The sequence below is a fragment of the Astyanax mexicanus genome, chromosome 10 (assembly GCF_023375975.1).
Source record: "Astyanax mexicanus isolate ESR-SI-001 chromosome 10, AstMex3_surface, whole genome shotgun sequence".
NCBI classification, from domain to species: Eukaryota; Metazoa; Chordata; class Actinopteri; order Characiformes; family Acestrorhamphidae; genus Astyanax; species Astyanax mexicanus.
This window is the reverse complement of record NC_064417.1, coordinates 18,195,978-18,209,139: the sequence shown is the minus strand read 5'-3', so window position 1 is coordinate 18,209,139 and position 13,162 is coordinate 18,195,978. Positions and strand designations below refer to the sequence as shown.

Sequence of the window (13,162 nt, the reverse complement as noted above, 5' to 3'; positions counted from 1 at the left end):
GAGTAATATCAAGTAAAAATAAACAATTATTCGCGGTGTAAACTCGCTTTAATGACTAATGTTACTAATCTATTTGCAGCTACAACTGATTCAACGTGTTAACATTAGGTTAGCCCTCCCCCAAATTAACGTTAATACGGAGATTACAGACCACAACACGCAGGTTTAAAACATTTCATGACTCCACAGAATTCACTCTGCATGATTTTTATAAAACTGAGTTTTGCTCTTGAAACGCGTAATTTACACATTTTAACATGACAGTTGTACGGCTAGCAGAGCAAGCTAACCAGCTCGCTAACCTAGGTTAGCTAGTAATGATGGAAAGTCCGACTCTCCGAACTGACCAAACCGATTCTCTCAAACAAATCCGATTATGAACCGATACAAATACATTCAAATAGGAATAACAGTTATTTATACATAAAATAACCTACACCTCTTTTAAGCTGAATTAAGAACTATTAGTTACAACTATTCTGACATTTAAGGATAGCTAGAAACGTTCCGCGTATTTACTAAAAAAAAAAGATTCAGATTTGAGCAAGCATCGGTTTAACCAATTGACTAAAGTGAATCAGTTCAAATGAACCGATTCACCCACGTCCCGGCCTCAGAGCCACGCAGATCCTCAAACTCGCCCCCGGTAAACTCGCTATCTGCTCACTAAAGCTAATAATCAGAACACACACAGAACCCGAAGCTGCAAATAAAACACAATAGCTAACAGCGCGTCTGCGCAGCTACAGCTATACACTGTAATTCTGAGCGCTGGAGTTTCACTTACCGCTGCTCTCATGTAGCACACCGCCTGCAACTACAGCGTATCACGTGTGGCTACGGAGAATGATGGCCGTTATTGTAGGGCCACCCTCACGCCCTCTCTGATTGGCTAACGTGTCCCGTTTGAACACGCCCCCGCGGAATTATCAAATACCGATTGGCTGCATTTTACGCCAATTAACACAAGGCGGCTCCACCTCCGACCTGAACCTCGTGGACAGCTCTGATTGGGTTTCCACTACGGGGAAGTGCATGCTGATTGGACAGTGGACGGGAGGAGACGCGGAGGGCTGTGAATCTCTCTGAATGAAAGTCTTTTTAATAGAGTTTAATAGAGAAACACGTTTCCCTAAATGACCTTCAGCTATCAAATGCTATCAAAAAAATACATTATAAAGAGCTGAGTAGTACTTTTTATTGTGTTCAGACGCTGAATTCTGCTACAGCTAATCCTGACTGTCACTTTTTTTTTTAGATTTTTTTAGATCCTAGATCTTCCTGTTTAGAAAACACTTAAAGCAGCAGTGCAGATAACCAAAGGTGTAAAAAAATATTTTATTTCTTTTTCAGGTAGAAGTATAGATACCCTGGTTTAAAAAACTTCTGTAGATGTTGAGGTATCAACTTAAGCTTTTTACTCAAGTAAAAATGTGAAAGTACTGGTTTCAAAACTACTATAAAAGTAAAAGTAATGTAATGGCCATTAAAGGAAATTAACTTGGGGTGTAGTGAAACTTGATAATTGGTACAAATGTTTTTATTAGGGCATAGCATTGTCCATGCAAAGAAATAACTTTTACCACCATAAACAAGGCTTTACTATTAACATTAACACCACTAACGGTGGTGTTAAAGTTTAAACGTCAGGGCCCCCGGAATTCTGCCAATGAAGTGTGGAGCCATTTTGAGCTTGTTAATGGTGTGAAAATAATTTATTTGCATGGGTAATGCTATGCCCCTATCACTAGCACTGGCATTAGCATCGGCTAAAAAGGCTGTATTTCGCAATGCTGGGGGTGAGCAGAGACCCATTTCCTATAGTGCACTACCCCACCTCCCCCCCAAAAAAGCTAAAAGCCATATCGACTATATAGATATATTAAAATGTTAATGTTGAAAATTTTGTAATGAACTAGGCTACCTGTGTTTCAGCCACATATACCGTATATACTTAAAAATTGCTCAAGTTTTCTTGAGTCTTTGCCACGGATCGTCTTCATACTAGGCTACATATGCCTGCTATGTTCTTGCTGGAGTGTGGGCGTGATGTAATGTCACGTATAAACCAATAGGGAGTCGGAATGATATATGTTTATACTTCAAGTCCAAGAAATGTATACTTAAGTAAGGTAACAAAGTATTTGTACTTCCTTACTTGACACCTCTGTAGATACATACACAGTTACATACTGTTTGACTAGCCAACCTTTACCACTGCTGTGACAATGGGGTTGATGGTTTATTAATGCTTGAAATTGAATGGCTGCTGGTGAAGAATCAGAATCAACATTTAGTGCAGTCCAGTTCAGTGCAGTTTGTTTTTTTACTAAAGTAATTTAACTGTAATAAACAGCTCATATCATATCAGGTTAAAAAAGAACCCAGAAAACATGCCTATGTGGGGCCTGTATGGGTAGCCCAACTATGAAACAGAAATTTTTGTATGAGTTCTAAAAAGTCTATTTTAAGATCAGTTTTTGTTGGTGAATTTTGTTGAAAAGATTGTCATCCATGTGAAAACTAACCATATGATGGTATGCCAACTGATTATCCCCTGCTACATATTTCAGCTCAAGACCAGTTAGTCATTCAGAAAAAAACAAGCCCTATGCTGGTTGGGTAGCTTGTTAACTAGCCTTTGACCTGCACAGGGCATGCTTTTTTCTGGATGACCAACTGGTCTTGAGCTGGGATCTTTAGCAGATTAATGGTTGACCAGTGTGGTTGACCAGAGTTCACTTTAAAATGTTAGTTTTATATTATTATTATTAAAAACACAGCTACACTTCCAAACGTGAGTATACTATTAACCACTATTATACTTAGTATTAGTTATCCAAATTTCACCATTTTAGCCACAGCAAACAAACCTACTTTTTCCTTTATTCTGTGTAAGCGGACTACAGGATTACATTTACATTACACTGTTACTCAACAAGAGCTTAACAATAGCAAAAGGGAGATTTTGCATCACGACAAAGCCTCTGTGCATCTGATTAGCATCTTAGATTCTAATAAATACTTTTGCTAGGACAAAGCAATTCACACAGGGCTATTTAGTGCTTTAGGTCACACTTTGATTACTATCCTTTCTTGATTGCAGGTATCCTTCACACTTAACCCAACCTTGGTTTCACCCTGCCCTGTGGGCAGTATCGCTGGTCTACTAGCTAACTGGCTAACTATGCTACCTTTGTGAAGAACACTGAATTTTAGACTGCAAACAGATAATTCAGAAAGAGAATAGAAGAATAACAGACTGAATTATGTAACTTAATAACCAAGTTCTTTAGTATGACTACTAAGAAATGTCTGTTAAACTATTGTGGAGATTTGTAATGGAATGGGAAAGAATCACCAATAAGTGTTATTTTAAGTGCTAGTCTACAAAATAAAACCTGTCACATTAGATTGTGCCTGGTGCTCCTATACATTATGAAAAATCTGCTTATCAGCAACACTGTTTTAACCTTACTAGGTTTTGGTACATGCACAGACTAAGGAGGCATCTATGGAAGTCACCAAGCGTGAAACCCAGGGGGAGGGTACACTAACACTAAACCTAGAAAACCTAAACCAAATTCCACTCCCAATGGAGTCAACACAACACACTGCAGAGACCCCCAACACACTCTTAGAGGAATTCAGTTTCAGCCATATTTAAAACACAACAGGCTTAAAGCTCTTAAAGTGGGAGCAGTCTATGACTATAACACTGAAATGGGCTTTATTATGGAGGCTTGTTTGGCTTATTTCTGACAGCAGTATGACAAAGTTGATTTGAGTGTGTTAAAAGAACCTTACTGTGTAGATTTGTTACTTAAGCCACAGCTATCAGAGTGTATCTGTCCATAAGTGTATTTTAGTACATCAGTATTAAGATCTGTCAACGACTGTTTGTTGACATGAAGTATTTTGGAGTTTTAACTTAACATCTTAAATTTAAGAACTTATTTCAGAATTTCAGTTTCAGAAACCTTATAATAAAACAATGATTTACTATCTACTATCTTAAGATTATTGTTTATTTTCTTATAAATATCTTAAATTAACCACATGCTATCTAAAAATTACTTATTTTCTCAGAATTTTAGCTTTAGATGTAGATGTACTACCTCAAATTTCTGACTTTCCACAGATCTTTAACTTAGTTACCAGAACTGATGACATACTATCTCAAAATAATAACTTTCCTTTGGATTTAGTCATTCATTCATTTCAAGTCATTATTGCAAGATAAAGAGAATTTAAAGTGTGAGAAAATGTCAAGATAATAAGCAATAGTTACAAGATACTTAAGTTAAACATTTAGAAAAAATGTTTTAAATCATAGTTTTGACATAATGCTCCTTTACTTGTCAGTGTTGAGGTTCCCAGACAAATTGAACAAACCTGAAGGAAACTGCAGGGTGCTTTCATAAGACTGACATTTTAAATCATATTTTTAAGACACACATTCACTGACGATAGTATTAAAAAGACCATCCCCTCAAGGTGTTTCAATTTTGGCTTTATTACAATTCACAGATTGAATAGAAGAGAACATCATTAAATATAGTTTATCTAAATGTTACAAAATACAACACAATAGCAATGCATTCCAGTGCATTTTACAATCTTACAAGAGGGTGGGAAAACGATGTCTGTCCGGTAGGTTGGTGTTTGGGGAGTTGGGGGGGTATTTAGAATAATTTGTTTGGCTAGCTGTAATCTCTTCAGCTCCAGGCACCTGTCAGCCACCTCTGTGGCTAAAGCAATGGCCCGACAACCAACTCTTTTGGCACGAGCCCTGCTGAGAGTGAGCAATTGTTTGCATTTCCTTTTAAATGGATATTGCGTGGGTGAACATGCAGGTGTCCTGTTTTGGTATCATCCTTTATTAAATAACAGGCTGAACTCAGAGGAGATGAGGGAAATTGGCTGGAGGATGGCATAAAATTAAAGAATTATTTGGTGTTCAAAGTCTCTTGCAAAGCCAGAAATAAAGAAACAGATACTGACTGATGTTCTGACCTCTGTCCATTCAGGCATGGTTTCGTGTTGATGTTTATCAACCGCAAGAAAGAGGCAGGACTGTTCACAAGGCAGGATTTTTCACTAAATTGAATAACAAAAAGTAAAGATCCAGTGGGAAAATTGCTCCTGGACAGGCTTGTTTTAATCAATATTTCAAAGTCATTTACTTAAAACAAATGTATTTTTATCATAAACATATATTTATTTGGTCTCTATTGTGATTGTGTCTACAAGTTAAAAGTCAACAGATTTTCTATTGTGTTCTAAACATAGGAAATTAGACATCTGATGTTGTGCCAGCATTTTATAGTTGACATCATGACCATATCAGAAACTAATGTGGCATTATGGAGATAAAAGGTTTGTGCCTGACAGTGACGATATATGGCAAAATGTCTGTGTAGACCCCTTTTAAACAATGCATTCAGCAATTTTAGTTGCACCTATTGTTGACAAAGATAGAGAGCAGTAGAGCAGTGGAACTGTGTTCTCTGAAATGCTGGTGCTCTGTCCAGTACTGTTGGGGTGAGTTGGAGAGTTAAGGATATACTATAGTCATTTGTGCTATAAATGACACTGGATTCTCTGAGCAAAGTGGACACTAATATTAAAATTGTGAAAGCTAACAGTGCAATGTGATTGTTATGTGTCTTTGGCAGCTGGAATTGCTGGTGTTGTTATGTAATAGTGTTAAACAGTAAAACAGTTATAGTTACTTTCATGGGACTCATTAATTGTTTCCAGTGTTGGGCACGTTACTTTGAAAAAGTAATAAAAAAAAAAGTAACTGAGTTAGTAACTGAATTACTCCACTATAAAAGTAACTAATTACCAGTTAAAGTAACTATTGCGTTACTTTTGTGTTAATCGCTCCGTAACCCCCCACCCCTCGGCCCCCACCTTCTCAGAGCGTGTTTCATAAGCCAGATGAATAGAGTGCACGACAGCAAAGACAACAATCATTGCTTAGGTGTTTATCTCATCCTCCCCTTCCCATGTGACTTTCACACACAACGCGCACACACACACTTGCGCCTTTGTCTGTATGCGCGAAGTAAAAAAAAATTTAATCGAGTGGCTAAAGTAACGTGCAGTAACGTTGTGTTGGAAATGTTAACGGTGTTATAGTCACAGTCAGAGTAATCAGTTAGCTACTCGTTACTGAAAAAAGTCAACGCCGTTACCTCATCACTGATTGTTTTAGATGCACATGATCCCTTAAGCAACCTCTCAATTCAGAGAACCCAGCGGCATTCAGAAGAAAACTATACACAGGACAGAATGTTTTTGTGCATTATTAAGCCTAACACTACAAACTGTTCAGGCTAATTTTTAGATTTCAGATTTGATCAATATTTTTAAACACATTTTTGAAATAGTAATTTAAGATTCAAGTTTTGAGTATTTTAATCTCTCCTGTTAGAACTGTCTCAATAATTACATTATTAACTTATTGTACAATATATGAAAAAAAAATCTGTCATATTTTGCTGACCTCATTATTGCCTGTTTACTCAGTTGGGGAGCCCATTAATGTCTATAAGCTATTATTTAAAACATTTAAAAAATAATTTAAAAGTGTATTACTCTTAAAAAAAGGGGGGAACTGCATTATTATATATTTAAAAATGTAAAATTTCAAAAATGAGTCTGGTCCTGTGTGATTGGAAATAACTGTTGTGTGTGTGTCTGTATGCATGCAATATGAACAGTGTTGACTTATGTATGACATATGTACATGAAATTAAAAACGACCCATCATTGTCTATAGAGATTATAGATAAAAATAGATATTAGATATTATTACACAGTACATAATGAGGCTATGTGAAAAATCCTGCTTTGTGGAACTAATGAAAAAGCTTCTCTGACCCTGAGATCTTCCAGCACCTTTGTAGCAGGCTAGGTTTCCTGAACTCTCAAGACACTTTCCACCTGCTGTCTGACTGCTGTGCCACAAGTTGCTTTATCACTGAATTCAGTGGTGCTTCCTCTGGATGCATTTTAATAAAATAAAGGAGTCAGTCTCTGACTGTTGATCAACCAGCATGTGTAAGGAAGGTAGTGCTCCACATACTCCACATTCTCACCTCCACCAAGCCAAGGTTCCTTCCAAGCTTCAGTTGGAGCCTGAATCAGCCAGCTTTAGGGTTTAAGCCTTTGGGAAGTGGGGAACGATTGTGAACTACAGTACAGTAGCTGTTAGGTGGTGTGTATTAAATAGAAAACCTGAAATAAGTACCATGGTAAGGCATGAGGAACTTAACAATAAAAAAACTATGATAAAAGGAACTGGACTGCAACGGCTGGTTTAAACTATCCAGCCTATAAAGCTTAAAAGCCTTTAAGGGGTGCATGTAGGCTAACGATCAGTGACCGCCCAGTCTCAGCCCAAACTGCATAGAGTAGCTGTAATGCTGTTATGTGTTTCTGTTCGGACGCCTGTTTGCTCAGTCTAATTCGATCCCAGGGCCCGGGTCTGTTTACTCTACCATTTCTAACCCAATCTACTGGCAACTCACCATGTCCTGCTTTCGCTACATCATCTTAAAGGAAAAAAAAAAAAAAACGACTGTCCTTCAGACTAAATCTGATTTAAATGATGAAATGCTCCATAAGATCCGCTTTCCACTATTTTTTCTTATAACTTTTATTATTTTATAGCTATAATCTTTCCCCGACTGCTGTTTGGGAGCATCTGGTCCTTGTCTGCACATATAGATGCACTATTTATATTACCCTCATATCTGTGTGTATTCGTAACAGATCATAAAAACTACGTATGATTCATCATGAAATCCAAACCCTCCACCTTAAATCAATCCCCCACTAAATAATGATAAAAGAATGTTGGCAAAATCAGAAACTCCTTTATGAAAACAGAAGAGTCCCCCAAATTCCAAAAGAAAAAAGCAGCATTGTTGAAAGTCAGAAAATTTGCCGAAACAGGGCAAGACCATCCGGAGAGAGAGAGAGAGCCCGCTGACAATATACCAGTGTAATTAGAGTCACTGAACCAGGAGCGTATGTACACATAAATTACAAATGACCGTCTCAGGAGTCTGTCCGTCTCCTTTACATCCCATCTCCGCTCTACAGGATTACAGCTGGCCCTTCTCTACTTTTACCCTGCTGTGTCAGCATGGCGCCAGCAGGTGGCGCACTTGGACCAAGCTTTAGAAACTCATAGCCGCTGCTGAGGAGGAGGAGCAGGAAAGACCTCCTCCTGCACTGCAAGGCCCAGATTAATGGTGAGGTATTCAGGTAGACACCCTTCACTCTGCCTTTTTGATGAAGATCTGTTTAAAAAAGAAAGATAGAAAGAAAGAAATACAGAGAGAGAGAGAGAGAGAGAGAGAGAGAGAGAGAGAGAAATGGATGTTAAAGCAGTGGTTTCATCCTAACCCTAATCCTAAAGGAACTGCTCCTCTGCTCTCCACACTTTCATAGCATGTCCTGCTGTGCTGTAACTGTCCTACTTAAACTATGTTAGACTAAGGGTCTGCTGTGCTTGTGATTGCTTGTAACTCTCTCTCTCTCTTTTTCTCTCTGTCTCTCTCTGTGAAAATGATACTTTAATACGACAACATGTGGAAACTGAGCCGAAAACCAGGACCAGTACTGAAATATATATAGTAGTAACCTTATTTATTAATTAAATAGTTTAAAGCTTAAAATATACTTTTAGATATTTGTTATATCTAGATTTATATATATATATATATATATATATATATATATATATATATATATATATATATATATATATATATATATATATATATATATATGTGTGTGTGTCCATTCAGAAACATTTTAATTTTTCAAGTTATCACATATATATACATATATGTTTCTAAATACATTTCCTTCCTAGATACATTTACTTGTTTATAATGATAGAAATCTAAAAAAAAAGACACTGTTTACACCTGTTCACTTTATGTAACTAGTATCTGATTTTAAGCACAGGCATTTGCACTTGATTTCTGATTAGTAAGACTGAAATCTGATTACTAGGTGGAACATAATATGCAAATTTGCATATTGTGCAGGACTTATTTTTTGGTGTCCTGGGAGGAGTTTTGGTTGCGAAATGTGTTTTGGAGAAATGGATGAGTTGACACTGCTATAACATGTGGCTCAAATGTGTCTCAGAGCATGAACTGAACCTGGCTGTTTGAGTGATTGGTAAATTTGTCCTGGGTGCTTTCACACTTGTACTTCTATGTTCTGATGGAAACAGGGTGTGTGTATTACTAGTTTTAATATGTACTGTAAATCTACACTAAGTTATTAAATGTACCATAACAGTGACATAATAAGATAAGTGTGTCCATATTTTTTAATGGCAGGGACAAAAAATGTTACATTAACAAAAATAAAAACAGATGAAACTACAATGTTTCTGTAAGAGTTCACACAGAGCCCATTAGGTTGAGAATAAGCAATACAGAGGTCAAACATACCTCGCTAAGAATGACCCACACAGGAGAGTCGGTCATCACCGAGAGTCGCATGGCCTCCAGCGGCCCGAACGAGGGGTCCACCTCCCCCTCAGCGATCCCGTTTTGGAATTTTCCTGCAGTGAAGACAGAAAACATGAATTTCTCTGATTCTGAATGAACTGAAAGACCTGATAAGTGATGGACAGGCATTTTCTTGCTATCACATACAGGGCATGAGACATGCACACCATTTTCACACACAGTACCAGTTTAATAGCATATTTTAATACCTCAGAGTTCTGAAATATCATATACAGAATAATGCAGTGGCTGAGAAAAGTGCTGAACACTTCAATCCTATCTCACAGTGTCGGCTCTTCAAAGAAACTCCCCCTTGATTTCATGCTGCTTTACACACTCTTGTCACACTTTAAAGTAGCTTTCTGAAGGGAAACCTGGGACGCTTTCCAACAGAACTGAAAAAGATACACACATGCTGAGACCTTAGTGACTGCTTAACGGGTATTAAAAAATTATAGTTATACTTTTAACTAGGGATTTACTGAAGCATTTGTAGGTAAATTTTAAAATTGTATATGAGCATAAACAAAATGTAGCTGAATTAGTATTACAAAGAAATGTAATATTTATTTCTGTAGGGTTATCAAATGCAGTAAAATGAATAATGTGTTAATGTAGTAGAGTAGCATCGCCTCTACATTCTTCTATTCAATTTATCCATAATCAAATATCAGTCTAATATCCAACTTGAGGATGCTTACACCTGTGAAAGTTGTGAGGTGTTGTGAGAAAGGCTAAACACTTGCCCGCTTGTTCATGGCAAGACGACAAGCATGACAAGCAAGACCTAATAATGAGACGTGTGTACCAGCAATACTCCATATACGGCAGTATCTCCCTTGGAGGTTAGAATTGTCAGTGCAAATAGAAAAGCGACTGGCAGACCTCACATCTATATTTAATGCAGATGCCCAACAGACATATCCCATACATGTCCCATCCAAAGTCATGGGACATTATACTTATTCATGTCTTATGACTTATAGTATGTCAGTGTGGAGATGAACCTTCATATATTGCTGTATCTAATTGTGTAAACAAATAAATGCAGCATATTTTGTATTTTGCATTTTGACATTATTTGAATCTGACAGTTGCTCTATAAAATGTTTAAAAAAATCATTATAAAGGGATCAATAGAAAATCTCCAATGTCTTGGAAAATCTTCCATGTCTTGGAATAAATTACTTTTTACATGAATTGCTGAAAATCTGGCATTTTTGTCCTTCTGCTGTCAAGTTGTCATTTTGAGAAAAAAAAGAATTTGAGTGACAGTGATGATATGCAGTTTGATGAAGTATGAGGTTTAATGCTGTGATTTTGTAGTGAATGGGCAGGCCTGTGGTCACACTGGATTCAGAGCTATTGCATTTCTGATGAGGATGGGTGAATGGGAGACTGTGCCAGACACCGCTGGCCCATAGATCCTCATATTAATTGATTCTGTCGAAAAATGAGCCATTGCCAGCGCAATATCGATCCTGACCCTGAGACAAATTTATGAATGAAATTGAGTGCCTATTGTAATTTATGATGTCGGGAGAAGTCTCTTAATTTAAAGTATTAAGCCTGCCTATGCAACACGCACACACACACAAACACACACACACACACACACACACAAACACACACACACATACACGCACACACAGAGTTAAAGAATTACACATGAATGTGAGCTCTAAAACCGCTATTTTACAGAAGAGAGATGAAACCTTATTAACTTTTAATAGAAGTCCATGTAAAAAGGGTTTATTTCGGGTAATTTTGGAGAATTTCTATTGGTCCATTCATGCAGTAATATTCACCCAGTGTAAGGGTCTGTTTGAGTTTAAATTATATAGTAATCTAAAGATCAGCTCAAATGCAGATACTGTTTTTACTTTTTTATTGAACAGCCACAATATGGAGGCATATGACTAAATAAAAACACAAGCTTAAGTCTGCACATTAAGGCCTTGGTTATTTAGCTGCAGATAACATGAGCTGATACAGTATATTAGCACCATAACATGCTAACTATTAGCTATTATGTTAAACCCAACATATATTTCCTAAGCATATTCATTATGTGCTGAACCGTTACCCTCCAGCTAAAATAATGATGTATATTATGTACGCATACAAGCATACATACTAACTACAGCATAATGCTGAATTCAAGTTATGTTAAACCTGAGCCAATGCACCAGCCAACAACACAAGTGAGCCCTATACACTGCTACAGTACTGTAATGCCACAGCACAACTGATGCTCTCAAACACATCGAGAGGGCCAGAAAATCAAGTAATTAACTCTTGACGAGTTCAGCACAGCTGTTAACTGAAAGCAAATCCAGGTGACTCTACCTCATAAAGCTGACTGAGAAAATCCAGCCAAGATGTGCAAAGCTGTTATCTAAGCAAGAGGTGCTTAAAAATATAAAGCTAAATCTAAAATATAAAACATATTCTGGTTTGTTTTTCTTTATAGTTTAGATGACTTCACTATTAATATAAAATGCAGAAATTTAGGGTATGTCCAAAGACCATCCGCTGTCATTGGATTTTTTCTCCTCCACATCTTTCCTGTGCAGTTATACCACTTCTCAATGGGTTACACAGCAGCATATGAAATATCTGAGCAATTCTTTTTGATTGCCCGTGTAATAGTCACTCATCTAGCACAAAATGGTACCAGGAGCCTGAAGGCAATCATTCAGCTCCTTCAATGTCTGAATTTTGTCATCTTTTCAAACTACTGACCAAAGCACTGTCTAGAATCCAAATAGCAGCTGGGTCAAAATAAATTACAGTAACAGTATCATAAACTGTGAGGTTTGGCCATATCTATTCAACATTTATTCAAAATGTGTTGCTGTGACTAGATCAGGAAATAACTGATTTAAAATTACAAAATGGTTTCTTTAATATTTTCAGCAACATTACATTTCCTGCCAATCTTCTATAGTTTTAATAACCTGCACTGTCAGTACTTAGTGAAACTCTTTGGCTGAGCAGCACAACTTGTAAACCCTTATCAGAGGAGTGTTTCAGTTATTTTTTAGGATGGTTCTTATTCTTATGTCCTTAAAGACGTTTGCACCTCTTAATGTAGTCCACCCTGTATTTTAAGGTGTGTTCTGAATCATTATCCTGTCATGAAAGAAACCAAGCCCGCCTCTTTTCACAACAATACCCAGGATTTTCTCCCAAAATGTTTCAGCAATTTAATATGCAGTACCAGCCAAAAGTTTGGACACACCTTAAATTCAGTGGTTTTTCATTTTTTTTTGCATTGTAGTTTATTACTAAAGTCATCCAAACCACGAGAAGAACAAGTGTTAAACAAACCAGAATATGATGTAGATTCTTTTAAGTTGCATTTCTTACTTCGACGAGAGCTTTGCACATCTTGGTTGGGTTTTCTCAGTTAGCTTTATGAAGTAGAGTAATCTGGAATTTAGGCTTTTAGTTAACAGCTGTGCTGAACTCATAAAGAGTTAATTACTTGAATTTCTTTTTCTCTTAATGTGTTTGAAAGCATCAGTTGTAAAGTTGTGAAGAGGTAGAGTTGGTTGGTATACAGTGAAGAGCTCTATTTGAGTAATGTTCTAATCCATTTTATGGTGAGA

The 13,162-nt window shown here is 37.0% G+C and overlaps 2 protein-coding genes across 3 annotated transcripts in view; both read right to left on the bottom strand.

Annotated features, from left to right (window-relative positions):
• The window catches only part of canx (calnexin), a 29,000-nt gene extending 28,135 nt beyond the window's left edge, over positions 1–865 (bottom strand). For both annotated transcript variants that reach the window (XM_015603429.3, XM_049484200.1), the window contains exon 1: positions 788–865. In XM_015603429.3, the coding sequence (XP_015458915.3) occupies positions 788–799 (12 nt within the window). In that variant the 5' untranslated portion in view covers positions 800–865. The remainder of the gene's footprint in view (positions 1–787) is intronic.
• A 3,627-nt stretch (positions 866–4,492) lies between these two features.
• The window catches only part of mgat4b (alpha-1,3-mannosyl-glycoprotein 4-beta-N-acetylglucosaminyltransferase B), a 212,697-nt gene continuing 204,027 nt past the window's right edge, over positions 4,493–13,162 (bottom strand). The window contains exons 14-15 of the mRNA XM_049484199.1: positions 9,489–9,601; positions 4,493–8,318 (exon numbers count right to left, since the gene is read on the bottom strand). Of these exons, the coding sequence (XP_049340156.1) occupies positions 8,295–8,318; positions 9,489–9,601 (137 nt within the window). The 3' untranslated portion in view covers positions 4,493–8,294. The remainder of the gene's footprint in view (positions 8,319–9,488; positions 9,602–13,162) is intronic.